Here is an 18,498-nt window from a genome sequence, read left to right on the forward strand (position 1 = left end):
TTGACAAATTCATTAATTAGAGTCATATGCAGAATGCTATTTTGAAGAAAAAGCATTAGGAGGCTTAAGCAAGTAAATAAACCTTTCTGAGAACTCAGATTCTGTGAAAACATGGAGTAAGGCTGGCCTCTACTGAGAAACAGGAGTGTGTGAGATTTACAGACGTGTGGAAAGCTAAAGTGCTTTTCTATTTCCCACTACCAACAAAAATTCAAGAAACTAAGGTCTGCTACTGATTAGAATTAACAAGAAAAGTGAAGTCCCTAGTAGATGTTCCTGTTCTTGAAAATGTAGCCCAATTTGAACTTTGTCTATGACGTTTAGTAAATGCAGGTTTACGAATGAAACCAGCCCGAGGACACTAATGGCTAGATCTCATGTCCCTGGTGATAACTGTTTGGTGGATTCAGTGTTACGTGTCAAAGGCAGATTTCTTAGTTGGTGAATCAGTCTGGAAGCACCATCTTCTTCTAGTAGCTCCTTTTCTACCAAAAGGAAGGACTTCTACTAATAATTAGCTTGATTATATTTTGACTCTAAAAGTCCAAGTCACAGCGATAATGAGCAAGAAGGCAATGGCTGGTATGTCTAAAACTACATAAGGAAGGGCTGTGGACAAGAGAAGACATTGGCTTGTAATGACACTCTACTATTGTGTTGTCCTCTTTCTGGTTCTTTTCCTGTTCAGTCCTGGTCCTTTAATGCCCACCTGCACATCCACATAACAGGCAGAGGGCAGTGTTCACCAAGACCAGCCTCGCACTTGCTGGGTCCTTCTTCCATCTTGCTCCTGCCTACTCAGCCCTGCAGGTACTGTAGGTCCTGATCCTCCCTCCGCTCTCATTGCCTAACCAACCCATGGGTCATGCTCCTCCAGCCTGCCCTACCAGCACTCCATATTAGACATGATAATTCTATGCTCCACTCCAATGGCAGATGCTATAGCAGAGACTAGAAGGGGGTCCTGCCTTGGGCCCTAGCCCGTCAGGATTCACAGGCTGTTCAGCCAGTCGGTGCAGCCTTCCCGTGAGGGGCAAGAGATTGGACATGTTCATTCTCAGCCACCTTTGCAGCACTTTGTACTCTATGCACCCCTCAAATGCATCCCCCCCTCCCCTCCCCATATTCATCCCTGACCCCCTGCTCTTCCCAGTTGACACTTATTCTGGAGCATTCTTTCTCAGAGCTGTGTTCCATCTCTCATTTCTTTGGGTTGGATTCAGTCTTATCTCTAGTGGTTACTTTTTTATGCAGCTCCAAACTAGCTTTCCCTCTGACCACTGGCCACTGCTATAGAACTGCCCCACTGTAACTCCAAGGCAGGCCCCCACGGAACTAGCCTCTTCCTCACACTTGCTTCTTCTTTGATGCTTTTCTCATTTGTGGCCTATTCATCTTCCCAGACACCCAGGTCATAAGCCTAAGTCCATTCTCAATTCTCCTTCCTTCTCACACCTACTGTCAGCCACCAAGCCCCACTGGTTCCACTCAAAGTCATCTCTGTGTATCCTCTCCACACTGTGATGGCTAATATCAATGCCTCTTAGCCATGGCTCTGCTCTATGACTTTGGAAAATTCCTCAGTCTATAGGAACCCATTCCCTTATCTATTACAAGGAGGGATAACAGCACCTAACTGCTCCACATGGACTGACACCAGTGGCCTCATTATAGACTTGACTTCCTCCAAAGCAACAGCACTTTTACCCCTTACCTTCTGGCTATGCTGTCCTACTTTCTCCATCTTCGAGGAGAAATTCAAGTTTCACCTCCTTCATGAAGCCTTCACTTACATGTCTCACATAACTATTATCAAACCATTCCTCCTACAATTAGTTTGTGTACCTGCCTCACCTAGAAGATTAAAAGCTCCCTGAAGGCAGATACAGCATCATGGTTTTCTCTCTGTTTCCAAGCATCTGGCCCATAGCTTTGCTAATAGTAGACCTTCTCTAATAAGTGTTTGAGGAATAATGCTGAGGCATGCATGCAAGAGAGAGGCAAAGAAAGGGACTCATACACAGGCTGTGGCAGAGGCGCACACGTAGGGAGCCCATCAGCCCCAAATGCAGTGGAGTCACAGCGACACCAGTCCTCGATGACATCTCCAGTCCCGGAGCACCACAGAGAGCTCATGGTGGCTTCCTGCAAGAGCTGCAAGAGAGGGCAAAGAGTGTCAGGGATCCAGGCTGAGTCACCATAATCAAGGGCCATCAAAGCTCTGTTTGGTCTTAAGTATCTTCCAGCCAGTAGTACTTCTTTCCAGGAGATTGTTCTGGGAAGCCCAGACCTCTAGGGCCCATCTTGCATTAGCATCACAATTGTCCCTGTGGTTGACACCTTGGAAGCAAGTCTTATTCCACCTGCCATCTCCTTTCTATTCCATCATTCCGCACCTGGATTCTAGCAACAATGACTTCTTTACCAGATAGTGAGGGGGACTTGCCTTTACTGCTCTTCCCTCTGCCCAGAGGCACTTAGTTCTTTCTCAAATGCCTCTCTGTGCATCCTTATTTGCCCTCTTCATCCTGTCAGAAGACAAGGCAGGGCAGCGCTGGGCAGTGGAGTAGAGCCACTGTCACTCTGGGCTTTGGGTCTCCTTTCATCCTCTCAAGCCCCCTGCCAGAGTTCTCTTCCCTCCCACTACTCTTTCCATGGTCACTTCTATCAAACTGAAGAGGAGTTTATAAACCGAAGGGACAATTTCTTTTCAAACACTCAATAAAGTATCTGTGGCAGAGGCAGATACTAGTAAGAGAGAGAAACACACACACAAAATCCCTCCTATTGGCTTAGACACCACCTCTGAAACTGACACACCAGGTGTCCCTCAAAAGAGGACAGAGAAAGCAATTATCACCCCACCTGCATGGGCACACCTCTCAGGCAGGTAAGAGGCTCACTGCTGAGACTCTACTAGGTCTTGTCCCCAAGGTCACCTTTGCCTATAGTCTCAGAAGTCCCCACCCTAATAAGCTTTCAGGTGTTTATTTTTGTCTGTATTGTTGCTGTTTTTGTGTCTGTTTTGACCCACTCTGTCCTTTATGACCTTGAGGAGATCAAAGAGAGGAAATGAGCTAAGTCACCGCCTCAGTCACATTTTCCCTACTTATCCCTTTGGGTCCCTGCTTTTTCCCTGAGCATCTTTGGAAAGGGAGAAGCAGAGGAGATGGAGGGGTTGTTGGGAGATGTCATGACCTGCTCCATAATATAAGGCAGGAACTTCTGCATGGACATGGCATTTTGAGTCAGAGTGATGGGTGAGAAACCACCCCCTTCTGGCTCGGGTGTCCAATGTGCTCCTGCTACTCTCACTGCAGCAGCCAACAAGAGGGGGCAGAGCTGAACTCCTCCCACGACTGTCCCCCGAGGCTTTCTGAACAATGACTTTGGTGACTGCAAACCGCTATGCTCCCTATCTATCTTTTTCCTTCCAGCTCCTGGTGCTCAAAACCCTACCCAATGTTCAATTGTGACTCCTGAGTCATTACTATGGGAGTTGTGAATGCATTGACTTGAATTAATATGCAAATATAAGAAAATAGGTGCTTAGATTAGCTAAACAAAAAGTCTCACTATCCATAGTCTAGCATGGGCTCAGCTGCACCCGTCACCTCCTCGGGCCATCGGCAATGCCCTCTGTTGTTGCCTCCCTGAACCAAGAGTCCCAGGCCTCTTACCCGCTGGGTCTGGTTATTGGGCACCAGTTCATAGATGGGGGCTGCTCTGGTCACCTCCAGCAGAACCGGCTCGGCAGGGATGTCAGGGCTGGATGTCACATGGCACAATGGGCAGGACGAGGGGCACCGTCCCTTGCTCTGGCACTCCATGCGGACTCCAGCTGCCATGCGCTTGGTGCCAGACTCTGACAGGCTGGTGATGTATTCTGGGAACGTTAGCACCTTGGGGTCTCTTTCCCGCTCCTCTGACTCGTCAGATGGGGAGTTCCCTGCCAGACACAGATGGAAAAGGAACAGTGAGGGAGGGAGGAGCAAGGACTGCATGGCTTCATGGTCCTGAGCACCGGAGTCAAATCCTGGAGAGGTCAGGAAATGTCACAGAGGGGGTAAGAATGTGATTCTGTCATCTGGCTCAATCTAGGGAACCCCTCCTCCCAGATTCCCCCACTGGGAGAGCAGGCTGTTTCCTGGCTGGGCAGCATCAGCCCCACTGATCCTCTCGGGGATGCTTCTGCAGTTTGTGTACAGGTCCATGACTGTCATCCATAATGCAAGCAGTAACAGCAGTGACAGTTCTGCATCCAGAGAATGAAGGTCTGAACAGTACTCGCTCTAGCATTGCTAATGAATAAAGGCCAGAACGATTTTAAAGCACATGATGGTGGCTAAGTAGATGCAAATAATCATCATCATAGTTTTAACCATACCTATAAGTAAGGTTTAACGCGCCTGTATATACCAGGAATGTGGTATCTGATCATAACCAGCTTTACACCAGCTCTTTGCATGGAATTCTATCATTACACCCATTTTATAGATGAGAAAAGTCAGGCCAAGAGCCTCAAGCTCACAGCTACTGTATTGTGAGATCTGAAATTTGAATCCAATTCTGTCACAGGACATCTCAGCTTCATTATTAATTAATGTAATGAAGATGTGAAAGGAAGTTTGCCTTTTTAAAAAATATTTTCACTCCAAAGCCTGAGAAATGGGTCCATACCACCCTGATTGATACGTAAAAGGGAGTTGGGGGGCTCTTGATTTATTTTTGGTGACAGACATTGGAAATGCCTACCAAAAAGTAACAGTTTGTCCCCTGTGGAATAAAGCACTGCTTGGTATTTCTTTTCCAAGCCTTCATGATTTTCTACTTATTAATTCTATGGGAGATGGAAGTAGAGTCTGCTGGCAAAAAGCCCTAGTTCCTTAAGAGTTCCCTGACCCTTTGTAGCCCCAAACATGAAACAGTTGCAGGGAGGTCACTGGGCTTTTGGAAACAATGGGCGGATAGGCCATCCATTTTGTCCTCTCACAACGAGAATGCGATGTTTGATGGGCCAGATCTTTGGGGGGTCTGGTAGGAAGGCTTTGCAAAGTGGTTCCAGAAGGTGATTGCGAGATATGACTCATTGACTTCATAGCAGACTTCTCTCTTGTGGGGTCCAGGCAGTGCTCGCTCTCCCCCTCTTGTTTGCTGTGTGATACGAGGCACTGCAGCATTGCTGTTTTGCAGATGAGCATCTCATTATGCAGATGAGGCATTTCTACCCCGCAGCTCCATGGACGTGGGCTCCTCATGCATGCTAAGGCAAAGGGCTCACTCAGTGACTATCAATGTAGGATATAATTTATTTCACATTTGCATCGGTTTAATAAGGGATCTAGAGTTGAGCTCAAGCCCTTCCTGGATTTTCTAGATAACTACATTCCTGCACACACCAAACCCAAGACTGAAGTTATTAAATAGGAGACCCAGGAGCCCACACCAGCTAGCTCCAAAGTCACTCCAAACAACGTGTAAATCTTGATGGACATTCAGGCTTTTGTAACTCATGGCTGGGAGTGTTTGTAAAGTCCTCACCCAGCTCCTGGCAAGGATAAGTGGGGTGGGATAAGGTTTTTGAATTCTTGATGTTATTTCTAGAAAAACAGGCCTTCATTCATTGGGGAAGTGAGTGAAATTTTAAAAAACGAACAGTAAAGATACAGTGCTTCTTTTCAAGATAAGAGTTTTAAAGTTTTGCCTTTCCAGCCTCACCAGAGAGCTGGAAGGTCTTCTGGTTGGCCCTCAGGCCCCTTAGAATCAGATGCATTGCAATTCATGATCAGCCCACAGCCCTCCTGGTTGAGGTCTTCAACACAGAGGCTAGAAAAGGTTTCTACAAAGTAACCACTAGGTGGTGATAGCAAGTCTAAAATGACTTCTGTGAGAGGAAACAAATGGTAATACATTCTGTGACCACTTAGGCATCACAGAAAATAAACTTATGGAAAAGTACCACATGGTTACTTAAAAAAAAAAATTGTAGTGGCACAATTTTTCTCTAGCAATTAATACAACATTAATGAGTAAAACAATGCCATCCAACTTATTCTAAGGAGAAAAATAACAGTGAGAGATACAAGATAATCAAGGGAAAACAAAACTACAGGAGAAAATAAAAATCCCCCTCCATATTATTCACGCGGAGTATAATTTGCTTTAGGGGGAGAATAGGATGCCACGAAAAACCTTTTCTCTCACCTTTAATCCTCAAATACCCAGGAATGCCCCCCTCACCTCCTACATCCATAACCTTGTATAGAACTCAGGTCACTATTCAGGATGTTCACGTCTGACACTAGAGGGCACTGCGACCCCACACAATCTGGAGCCGAGTGACAGCCTCCAGCCCTCCAGCAATCTATCATTAAGGCTTTAATTGCTGTGAACATTTGAGAGGCTGCTCCCTTTGCTGCTGTCTTCTGGCTTTCCAAATTAAAATCGAGATGCTAATCCAAAACCTATATAATTTTATTAAGCAATGTTATCCCAATAAATTCAATGAAAAATTTAAGAAATCAAGATGCAGCACTCCCTCTCCCCACCCCCTATATCTTTCAGTCCTGGACAGGTACAAGGCTAGGGAGAAGAGAGGCAAGGGAAGGAGGGTGCAAAAGAATATGGTGGGAAGCCACCCAACTCTTGTTGTAATTCAGAATCAAGTTTGCCCTCTCCTGAAACTGTACCAGTCCAGAAGAGCGAGCCCCACCCGAGACCAAGACTAGCCGCCCTGCCAGTCCTCCCACCAGGCAGGATGGAGCTGCCTAGAGAGGAGCTGGATTTACACAGAAGTGATGAACAGTGAACTCCCGAAAGACTCCGGCAAAGAATAGAGATGAGTGTGTGAGAGATTTTTCAAGGAGGAAACATTTTCCATGCGCGGTTAAAGATACAATTGGGAAATGCTCCTTAAAATGATGGAGTCCGGTGGAAAGCCAGATAAATCTCCCTTTACCCGAAGAGAGCACTTATAACCATCACATCTGTGGCAAGTGAAGCTCGTCCAAATCCTAAAAGCTTCAGCAGAGCCTGATCTTTGACACTTGCTTTACCTCCCCTCATGCTGGCGTGGGTGTGAGAGGGGTCTGTGTGTGGAGAGTGGTAGGGAGGAGACTCTGCCCCATTTCCTTATGGTTCTGTTGCCCACTCCAGTTACAGCCCTTGGGTGCTTCTGCCCCCTTCCGCCATCTCGATCCTGGGTAGAAATGCTCTAGTAATTTGACACTACAGTGTCTCTTACTAAAATGAATATTCTATTTCAACAAGTACACAGTCTCTGGACATAAGAAATAAGCTACAATTAAGGTCTTAAAAGATTACCATTAGCCTAGGTGCCTTCTGATGGAGGATACCGGGTGTGGTTGTGGCCTCCTTTCACCTGTTTGCAGAACCCACCCCACTGCTCACAGGGGAGGCGCTGGGGTCCAGCCAGGGCACTCAGGTTTCTCACAAGCGGAAGAAGAGCCAACCTGAAATGTAGTTCACAGCCCCCAAACTGCAAAGCATTCTGAAAGTACAGTTTGCTATAGATAAATGCCATTTGCTTGAGGCTAAAACTGTACCTACGGCACACAGTGGATGAATTTCCCCCCCAGAATATCGTGGTATGACAATACTGGCCTTCCTGATGTTCAAAATCTCACTGTGGCCGTGCTCATGGCCGTGGGCAGGTACATATTGACCCACCTGGCCTCATGATGATAAAAGTGACTGAGCCATCCTCATGCTGGCCCGCTGTGCTGGTGGGAACTGACAGGTCACCAAGGTGAATGAGTGGTTATGAAGTAAATTGGTACAATTCTTGTAGGATTCTGGGGCTGCTGTAAGACTCCCTCTCTCAAGTTGGTGCCCAAGGCAATGCGATGCTAATGACATCACAGCCAGAGCTTCAGAGGCAGTTCATTAGGCAGCGAGGATTCAGATGCAAGCTAGTCAGAGCTCAGCTTCTGGAGATGGCGTGGATCCTCAGGAGAGACAGTTTGACACAGAGCAAGCAAACAGCGCATGGCCACAGCACACTGAGCCCTGAGCCCACCAACACCCCCACTGCAGGTGCTACCCCCATCTCCACCCCTTATGGTTCACACAGGTGTCCTGAGTCATCTGAAGTCACATTTCTGTCCAGGCATCCGGGCGGAATCAATCTCAGAGGAGATTCAGTGACTCTGGATGACTTAATCTGAACTCCCAGACCTGCCAAGGGACACACTCTCTGAGCAAAATAGAGTACAATCCTATATAATAAAAGCCTAATATGCTAAGTGTCCAGTTGGCTAGTCAGCCGTTAAACCAATCAAAGCGTAATATGCTAAGGCCGCTCAACCACTTGCTATGACGTGCACTGATCACCAGAAGGCAGACACTCCAACCTGTAGGTTAGCTTGCTGCTGGGGTCCTGCCGATTGGGACTGAGCGAGATGGGCCCAACACGCCCTGGAGCACTCCCATGGTCCCTCCCTGGCTGGCCAACCTCCGGCATCTCTCCCTGATCCCGGTCCTGATCGTGTACCAGTGGGGTTCCTTGGCCTGGCCTGTGCCGTCTCGCAATCCGGGACCTCTCAGGGGATGTCGGAGAGTCGATTTCAGCCTGATCCCGCAGACCAGGCTGAGGAACCCACTGGTGCATGAATTCGTGCACTGGGCCTCTAGTGGATTAATAATTAGAGGAAAAGGATAGGGCATGAACCAGCCACTTCTCTCCATCTCTATGTCTCTATGTGAGATAATGAGCACCCTGGGGTGTCTTCCTTATCTTTGACACCTTGCCTAGTTTAGGTGTATAGATCCATATCTATCACCCATCTATAACTACCATCTATATCTACCATCTACCTATTACCTACTATTATCTATCTATCCATCCATCCACCCACTCACCCACCCACCCACCCCCACCCATCCATCCATCTCTCCATATATATATATTGAAGGGGAAAGGGTGGAATATATTAAGTCATGATAAGAGATTCAATTTTTTTAAAGCAGTCAAACATAATAAAACCAAAGCATTTGTGAACAGTCTCTAGCCACTCACCCAAGCTTCAAACAAGCAGAAGGAACAAAGCATTATTCTGATGACAGCCAACTCCACATCTCCAGCCCGGTCTCCTCCACATTTACCAGAACCTTAACATGCTTGTTCAGAAATCCACTCAGATGTCTGTCCAGCAGGCACCTCAATCAATGTGCCCCCAACTGCCATCCACATTTCCTCCACAATTGCCCCAACATCTGTCCTCTTTGCAGGTCCCAGTTCAACAAAGGCACCGACTTCCTAGGTGCTAGAGGCAGAAATCGTGGCTGCACTGCTGGTTCTGTCCTACTCTCCCAGTCCATCACCCAGGCTCCTTAAGCACATCCTTTACCCCCAGCCATCCACCTCTCTGCTGGCCCACTGCTGCCCCTGAGCAATGCAGTCTAAAGTGTGAGGTCTCAGTCAGGCTGCCTGGTTTGATTTCTGACCCTCCCACTTGCTAGCTGTGTAATTTAAGGCGAGTTTCTTAACCTTTCTGGGCCTGGGCTCTCTCATACATAAAAAAAGAGATAGCTGACCTGATTTAATAAGGCTGTGGTAAAGATGAATGGTGTATTTCATGAAGAGAGTTTAGCAGCGCCCGGGACATAGTGAGTATGCTCCAAATTTAATTATTCTTGCAATGCCTGTCTACTTACGTGCCCTGGCCCCAGCCACCCTATCACATGGTGGCTCCTTGAGGGGAGAAATTACATCTCGTTCTTCACTGTAATATCCCACATTGTCGAATGCCTAATACATTCAACAATTCATTATACAAATATTTACTGAATGCCTACAAGTGTTCGTTGAATTAATAAATCACTTAGAATGACCTGTGTACAAAGTGACAATTGTCTGTGTTCTGCAGGTACTCACTGGACAGGCGGGGTTTAAATTCCTTTCTTGTATGACTGGCCTGGGTGCTTTTGAGATGGTCTAGTTTTCTTCAAAGAAGAGGGGAATCAATCCAGAGTGGGTTCCGCTGCTTTCAGGTACAAGTGGGCATGGGCCAGATATCATCTAGTTACAAAGATTGAGGGAAATACTGACAAAAGTATGTTGTGCAAATTTTGTGAAACCTACACTTGCATTTCAAAATTCATTAATGTGCATTGGGTAATTCACTACCTTGGGACTGAAGGACTTAAGCTTAATAAAAGGAGAAGCCAACTATGATGCGGACGAGTAGGCAGTAGTTCTTTTGCGACTAGAAAATGTGAGAAGGTTATAGCCACGAATGTCACAAAGTGACAAAGGGCCTGGCTGGTGTTTTGGGCCTATAAGGCTCTGGGTACCAAAGGTGGCTGAGATGGGAGATGCATCACTGTGTGGGTGGAGTGGGGTGACAGCAGTCATACTGAGATTCAGAATCACATGTTCTATGTCACCAGCAAAAAAGGCAGTGGTTGTGATAGCGAGAGAGAAAAGGCACCTGGAACCAGGATGGCTACAAGGATGAAACATGAACACCTGCGTCTTCTGCAGGTTTCTACTTCGCCCAGTCTCAGCCTGCACACAGGGCCCCATCCACACTTCCAGCCACACACTCAGCACTCCCATAGCTCAGAGGAAGCACATCTTTCTTTGGGGATTAAATACTAGAAAACCACTGGCTCACAACTGTTCACCATGTCCAGAAAAAGCCCCAACTCCAAAGAATTTATATTCTTGTCCTTTCCTAAAACTGAATTAAAAATTTTTTAAATCCTTTGTCAGGATGTAGCCTTATTTTCTGTTCTAAAATTAAAGTTACTGTGCACTTCAGATCTAGTGCTTTGGTATTTCTTCGGGAAGTTTCTGGAAATAGCAGATGGTCTTTGTTATAAGCATGAGCAGCATCTCTGGGTGTGGGGAGGTCCAGTGTGGTAATTAGCGGTCATCAATACCCACTACGAACCACAGCAAAGCGCCATTACCTGGGAGGCTCAAGAAAAGGTGTCTTTTGGAAAATTGAATTTTTCTTTAATTGATACTTAGCCAGAAAATGCTTACGTTTCCTCCAATCCTTGTTGACACATTCCTTCTCTAAAAATGCAGTTTTCCGATTTTCTGCCTGTCCCATGAAGCACTGCCTACGAAACAGGATTAAACCTTTCCCCAAGGTGCCTCCAAGGTGATAATTTTATTCATCAATTATGACTATGCAGATTTGGAAGCTGTGGGAGACAGAAATAAAATGGTACCTACAGCCCAAATGGCAATTTAAGAATTGATCAATAGTATAAGGTTCCGTTTTGTTAAGATTGCCTCCTCTTAATGGCCGTGTTATCAAACCAATGATTGCCTGGTTGAGGTTCCTGGCTAATTAGGTTAATGTGAAATTGAAGTTTTGGTGTAAGCATAGTGCTTTCTCTTTGCCCAGCGTTGGTAGTCCACTCTGGCCTGGGAACAATTAATTTAATGACAAATGGATGAAACTTGTCAAAGCCTCTATCAGCGTCTTTTTGGTCAGTCATAGTGAAATTCCGTTTCGGATAAGAGGTTGAGTCAAACAGCCGGATGGCAGCACCTCCCAAGGAATTAATAACACAAAGATAGCCTTTGTTGAGCTGTGACCCCCTGTCCAATCTTGACCTTTGTGTGAGGAGGAAACGGTGAGGACAGCTGAGAGATGCAACCACTGCTTGGACACCCAACTCCACACAGCCCATAGGTCTCAAGACGCACAGAAACAAAATCCAAGTAACTGAAGCATTGACTTAAAAAATGAGCCCTTCTTAGACCAGCATTTTCAAACTCTTTCATTTCATGGCACACATAAACTAATTACTAAAATTCTGCAACAGAAAAAAAATATATATCTTTCTGCTCAAATAAAATAAGTATAATTTTGATTCATTCACATGGGCTGTCTATTGTTGTGTTGGCTGTTGTCATTTTTTTTATTTGACAATCTAAGGAAAAAGAGGTTAGGGCTCCTAAATAGTCAGGTATTGTATGTTTTAAAAATCTGCAGCACACCGGTTGAAAATCTGAGCTAGATTGTGAGTCCCAGGGGCAAGAGCTGCCTTATTCTTGGTGGACTGCCATGACTCTCACCCAATGCCCTGTAGTTGGTAAGAATTCAACAAATATTTAGGGATGGAAAGAAGCAAAGGGACTTGAGCTCTTCCTAGTCTTTGCCTGCAACTCCTCAAGTGACAACCCAAAGCCTCATTAGGGTTCGCCACAAAGGCCAGGCCAGGCTCAGCAGGAAGGATCCAGAGGAGCTTACTAAGTGCCAGGGGTGTGGTAGACTGGGCTGATTTCATTGTTCTCCCCACCCCTCAAAATGTCTGTCTTTCCTGTCTCCCTCCCTCCAAATATTTGAGTGCCCTCCACTCCTGCCTTTGCCAGAAGTGATTCCATGGGTCCTTCATGCCCGTGTCTAGCAGAGCACTGACCTCACTTGTGTCAGACTAAGTCTGCCTTCATGTCTTGTCTGTTTCCAGGGTGGGGTCTTACTCATCGTGTGTCCCTGGAGCCAAGCATCTGATACTCTGCAAACACTTCCTCAGTCTTGGCTGAATTGCAATAAATTGGTTCACGTATTATCTAACACCCACCCTCTGTAATGTTTACATGCTGCCTATTTTTCACTTGCCTCTTGTGGTCCCATTTCTTTATTCACCAAATGCCTTTCATGGGACTCTGAGTGGGTCACCAAGGTTTCTGTCCTCACTAAGTCTCTTTTTCTTAGTTTCCTAGGGCTGCCCTAACACATTGCCAACTGAGTGGCTTAAAACAACAATAATGTATTGCTCCAGTCTGCAGGCTGAGAGCCTGAAATCCAGGGGCTGGCAGGGCCATGCTCCCCCAAAGACTTGAGGGAAGACCCTGCCCTACCTCTTCCAGCTTCTGGTGGTGCCTGCATTCCTAGCATCCTCTGGGGTTCCCTGGCTTGTAGCTACATCACCCCAATCTAGGCCTCTGTGTGTGTCTATGTCCAAATCCCCCTCTTTTTGCTCTTATAAAGACACCCGTCATTGGGTTTAGGGCTCACTGTAAGTATGACCTCATCTCAACATAATTACATCTGCAAAGATCCTGCTTCCAAATAAGCAGGGCTTGCATTCTGAGGCTCCAGGTGGTATGAATTTTAAGGAAACATTATTCAACCCACTGCAGTGTCCATAGCCTTCAACATGGTGACACTGACTGTGAGCCCTCCCCTGACCACAGCTAGTGACGATGCATTGGCTGGCCTTTTGGGAGCTACTGTCCATCCCCTGGACTTCCAGCCAAGGTGTAGGCATGACTGGAAGAAGTTTCCGCTCCATCAGCATCCCAAGGCCCAGCAGCGGCTGTGTGGCCTCTTGTCAACATCAAATAAACCTGACAAATAGATTCAGAGTCACAGGCTTCGGATGTGCAGAGATGCACTGGGTTATCCCTGCTAATTGGCCATGGATGGAGCGGCATGGAGAGAGGGAGAGGAGAGGACCAGACTGAGAGGTGGAAATGGGGAACACCTGCGGGCTACTACTGCCAAATCTCCATTAGCAGAGAGTCCATGTGAATGGCTGTGCACTTGCCTGGAGATTAAGGCTTTTTCTTTTTTTAAAAAAATATATTTTATTGATTTTTTACAGAGAGGAAGGTAGAGGGATAGAGAGCTAGAAACATCGATCAGCTGCCTCCTGAAACACCCCACACTGGGGATGTGCCCGCAACCAAGGTACATGCCCTTGACCAGAATCAAACCTGGGACCCTTCAGTCCACAGGCCGACGCTCTATCCACTGAGCCAAACCGGTTTCGGCAAGGCTTTTTCTTCTGTGCTCTGGGTTTTCCTATTTCGGAGGCTGAGCCAGTGTGCACCCCCACACCTCTCAGGGGCAGGTGTCTCCCCGACTTCATCTCCCCGAAGAGGGAGCCAGGAAAACTCAAGAAGATAGGCCAGAAAAAATATAGAAACAGAGAGGGTGCAGAGGAAAGGGAGCTCCCAGCACCAGCTTCAGCCTCTGCTAGCATTGAGGGCTCCACTGGGGGTCTCCCTGAGCTCCTGCTTTATCCACACTCGGATTAATGAGGTTTCCCTCTATGTAGCACGCGGCACTACTTATCCGCTAGGGGAGCGCCAAGGAGTCCTTTAGCTTTGCCAAAACCACCAGGCAGCAACATTCTCTACCTGGCTCCATTTCACCCTTACACATTGATTCCACCTCCTCACCTGTATGCTCCAGCTCCCGCCTAGTCATCTCTTTCTCTTTCTGGCTTCAAACCTGGAGAAGAGGAGCATCATCTAGGGAAATCCCTGGTCAATTCTGAAATGGCAAAACCTCAGCTGCACACCCGTGTACACAGAAGGTGTGGGTGTGAGTAGATGTGGGAAGATGCTCACCTGAATGAGATGCAGGGAGTCACTTGGGGCTTATATGGCTCCCCAGCCAGAGAGGTTCAATGCCTTGCTGAGCTGCTGCAGAGTCCATCTTATAAATATTTTAACTATCAAACAATCTAGAAATTTTTAATAAAAATATTATTCATTAATAATACCACTCCAGCCAGCAAGGGAATGTTGTAATGTCTCCATTTTCCTCTCGATACTCATCTAGCTTCTGTTTTTCAAATGAATTCAGATGTTAAATCCTTTTGCTGCCCCGACCAATTTATTCTGCAAATTAACTACGTATGACAGAACTTAAAGTCTGTTACCACTTAGCTTTGCCTCACTGAGACTTATGCTGCCTTCCTGCCCATTGGAGCCACCAGCTCTAATAGACTGGCTCCTGGTGGCAATTTTGGATTCTGCACAAGTTCCTCATCTCTTGGTCCTCATCTCGTGAGTTTAAAATGCACTGAGTGGACCGGGTTCTTTCACCCCTCAGTGACCCGTGCATGCCCTCTGTTCTCAGACACTGGTCTCTGCAGCTGCCTGTCCAACCTTAATAATACTCTCGTTATGAGAGCTGCACCCACACTGGTTTGCGAGAGGCTCAATGGCTCGGCCTGGTTGCAACACCATTTGTAAATGGCAAAAACAGCAGGATGCTTGGGAAAGCAAAGGTTACAAGATGAAGAGCCTGGCAATGAGGGGAGCATGCTGCCAGGCCAACTGTTATATCTCCAATTGTATTAAGAGAGTGTGGTGAGACCAAGGTGATGGAGAGAAATAGCTGCCTCAAGCTACACACCATGAGTTGGTTCAGTTCGGGGTGACCCAAGTAGATAGAGATCTGACAAAAGGGTGGACTGTCAGGATTGCAGGTCACCTGGAGACAGTGTCATAGGAACTGGGGCAGTTTGGGATGGAGACAAGGAGATTCGGAAGCAGGCTTAGCAGTTCTCTCTGTAAATATCTGAAGGGTTGTCATGCAGAAGTGGAACCACGTGAATTTTGTGTATCTCAGAGAGTGGAGTTAAGATCCAAGGGAGGAAACGATAAGAGGATGAGTTTATAGAACCACAAATTTTCATCGAGCACCTATTATGTCAGGTACAGTACTCAGTACTCATATACACAGATAAATAAGAAATAAAGCTCATTTTCTACTGTACATGGTTGGGGAAGTGGATAGAAAAGTAGACGACAGGAGAAGAGTGATATCAGAGGCATGGGAGAGAGGCTTTGGGCATAATCGGGAGAAGGTTTTAAAATCTACTCTGGAGGATACGCCGAGGCTAAAGCAAGACTCTTGATTCCTCTGGAGACCATCTATAATAATAAAAGCATAATATGCTAATTATACCAGACATCCTTCCAGATAACCTTCCGGATGAAGCCAGGGCTGCGAGGGAAGCCTGGGTCCCGGGTGCCTGCTGGAGGCGAGAGGGAAGCCCAGGTTCCAGGTGCAGGAGGGAAGCCTGGGTCCTGGGTGCCAGAGGGAAGCTGGTGCCAGCAGCTGGGGGAAGGAAGGCCTACTCTTGCACGAATTTCGTACATCGGACCTCTAGTTTTGGTAATAACTTACAGCTGAAGCCAAGGAGGTGGGCAGCCTTGGAGATGGCGAGCTCTGGCCTAGCAGAAGTATTCATGTGGATACCAGACAACCACTTGCCAGCGATATCCTAGCAGGCAGAGCCATTCAGAAGCATGGGTTCAAGTCCCTTTTAACAGCCAAATGTTCAACTTCTATTATTCTGTGATCTGAGCTTCTCGGTATTTCCCTAAGTCAGTGGGGAGGAGCCAGGAACCTGCATCTTATCAGGCACACCAAGTAATTCTGACTTAGGCAGTCTTCCGATCTCCATCCTAAGCAAGAATAATTTACTTTCTAAATACTGTCAGAATACTTTTTAAACATTCTAAAAGTAGCCCCAATATGTAAAAGAGATAAAAGTGGGCAGTAGACTCCTTAGGCATCATTACTGTTTGGCAAAACTAAACAACTCTATTATTTATGGATGATATTTCAATGAATGGTTGGGGGGGATGGGTAGAAAAGATGCTGTGATCATGCTGAGCTTTAACCACTTTAAGGAAAAAGTCTACACAAGTGAGACAAGAGGAAGTTCTGATCCCCCAAGTCGACCTTTCTACTTATAAAGCAGTTCTCCCCAAATGCACTATTACTTGGAGGGCACTGACATGGGGTAGATGGCATATAAAAGGCAGCATTTAAGGGACCCCATTCCATGTCTTAAATAAATATTTATAACACACTAGAGGCCTGGAGCACGGATTTGTGCACATTGAAAGGAAATTAATTAGAAGGTGGCCAGTGGGGCGGGATTGGGCATGGGGGCATGAAAGGCATCTGCAGAGTGAGCGGGGTCCCTCTGGCAGTTGGGGTCCTTCGACCTGGCCTGTGGGATTGGGCCAAAACCAGCAGTCTGACATCCCCCGAGGGGTCCTGGAGTGCGAGAGAGCTGTTACTCAGCAGCTCCTGTGTTAAGCATCTGCCCCATGGTGGTCAGTGTGCGTCACACCTACCAGCTTAGCATTTTATATATATAGACTAGTGGCCCAGTGCACAAAATTCGTGCATGGGGGGTGGTGGTGTGTGTCCCTCAGCCCAGCCTGTACCCTCTCTAATCTGGGACCCCTTGGGGGATGTCTGACTGCTGGTTTAGGCCCGATCCCACAGGCAGTTGGACATCTCTCTCTCAATCCAGGACCGCTGACTCCTAATCGCTCACCTGCCTGCTTGCCTGAGTGCCCCTATCCACTTTGCCTGCTGGCCTGATTGCCTCCAACTGCCCCCCATTGCCAGCCTGCTTGCCCCTAACCGCCTCTGCCTTGGCCCTACCACCATGGCTTTGTCTGGAAGGACATCTGGAAGGTCTCCTGGAAGGTCTCCCAGTCTAATTAGCATATTACCCTTTTATTAGTATAGACTAGAGTCCCAATGCACAAAATTCATGCAAGGGACTCGGCCCTTGCAGCCCCGGCTTCATCCAGAAGGTGATCTGGAAGAATGTCTGGAAGGTCGTTCAGCTGTCTGGTCTAATTAGCATATTACTCTTTTATTATTATAGAAAGGAGTGAGTGCTAGAATGTCTAGATTCTTTCTTATTTCACAGAAAAGAGAAAAATAAAAACCCTTTCTAGGTATCAAGGGGCCAGTGGTATTTTTCCTTTGCACCAATCTAGAATCAAACCCACACAGAGAAATACAGGAAACAAGATACATTACATCATGAATTCCATTTTAAAGCTTGAAGTTATAGGACCTTGGATTTATTCATCATTCCCACAGTATCAAGTGTCCTGGAGGATAATTCAGATGTTGTCTTTGTTCTAGACTAGAGTCAAACAGATAATGCCACACGATGAAATGAGCGCCTGCCCCTGTGTGCATGTGTGCACGTGTACACACTCACCAACAAAATACAACCTGCTCCCCCTTCCCCCAATGCCAGAACCTTAACGGGTGTCAAGAAGGCCAGGGAACAGAACCCTTTTAGATGGTGGAAGAGAGAATTGATCCTTAACATTTCCAAGTCCCTGAGGCACATCTAACTTTGCACTCTGAGAAACAGCAGAAAGGGAATGTTGTCAACAAGTAACCAATGTGGAAATTGTATGTGAATAGTGCTAAGTACTCAGCTCAAGGCTGTAACCATTATTTGTTGTTTTTTTGAGTGAAATCTTTGTAGACCCTTCTTATGCTTCTGTCTCCAGCCTCCCAGGACTTCCTTCTCATTAAATAGTTGGTTGACATCAGGCAAAAGTCAGAAGACCCAAAGTGGAACTCAATTCAATCTGATAGAGCAAATACTAAGCTACTGAATGTCTATTTACAAGGTGCTGTGCCGGCCTTTTGAACACACCAGAATGAATTATGTGTAATCCCTACATCCAAAGGATGTACTGTCTTCTAGAGGAGATTAGGCTGACACACAGAATTAAGCGCTATTTTTAAAAAAGGATCAAAGAAGGACCAGGTGATTTGGACAGTTAGACCAGCCTAGGTTTCACTGGGGACAGAGCTGTTGGACTGGGTCTCGGGGGATGAGAGGATCCCATAAGATCATCCACCTGCAGCAGGAGCTGGCAAGCTTCCTCTGCAAAGGGCCAGATGGGAAGTATTCTAGGCTTTTCTGCAGCAACCACTC

General features: G+C 46.6%; 1 protein-coding gene across 2 annotated transcripts in view; it reads right to left on the reverse strand.

The window, feature by feature from the left end:
• The window catches only part of ASTN1 (astrotactin 1), a 267,479-nt gene that overhangs the window by 12,893 nt on the left and 236,088 nt on the right, over positions 1 to 18,498 (reverse strand). For both annotated transcript variants that reach the window (XM_008145884.3, XM_028152060.2), the window contains exons 17-18: positions 3,681 to 3,949; positions 2,021 to 2,154 (exon numbers count right to left, since the gene is read on the reverse strand). In XM_008145884.3, the coding sequence (XP_008144106.2) occupies positions 2,021 to 2,154; positions 3,681 to 3,949 (403 nt within the window). The remainder of the gene's footprint in view (positions 1 to 2,020; positions 2,155 to 3,680; positions 3,950 to 18,498) is intronic.

The sequence above is a fragment of the Eptesicus fuscus genome, chromosome 22 (assembly GCF_027574615.1).
Source record: "Eptesicus fuscus isolate TK198812 chromosome 22, DD_ASM_mEF_20220401, whole genome shotgun sequence".
In the NCBI taxonomy this organism is placed as follows: domain Eukaryota; kingdom Metazoa; phylum Chordata; class Mammalia; order Chiroptera; family Vespertilionidae; genus Eptesicus; species Eptesicus fuscus.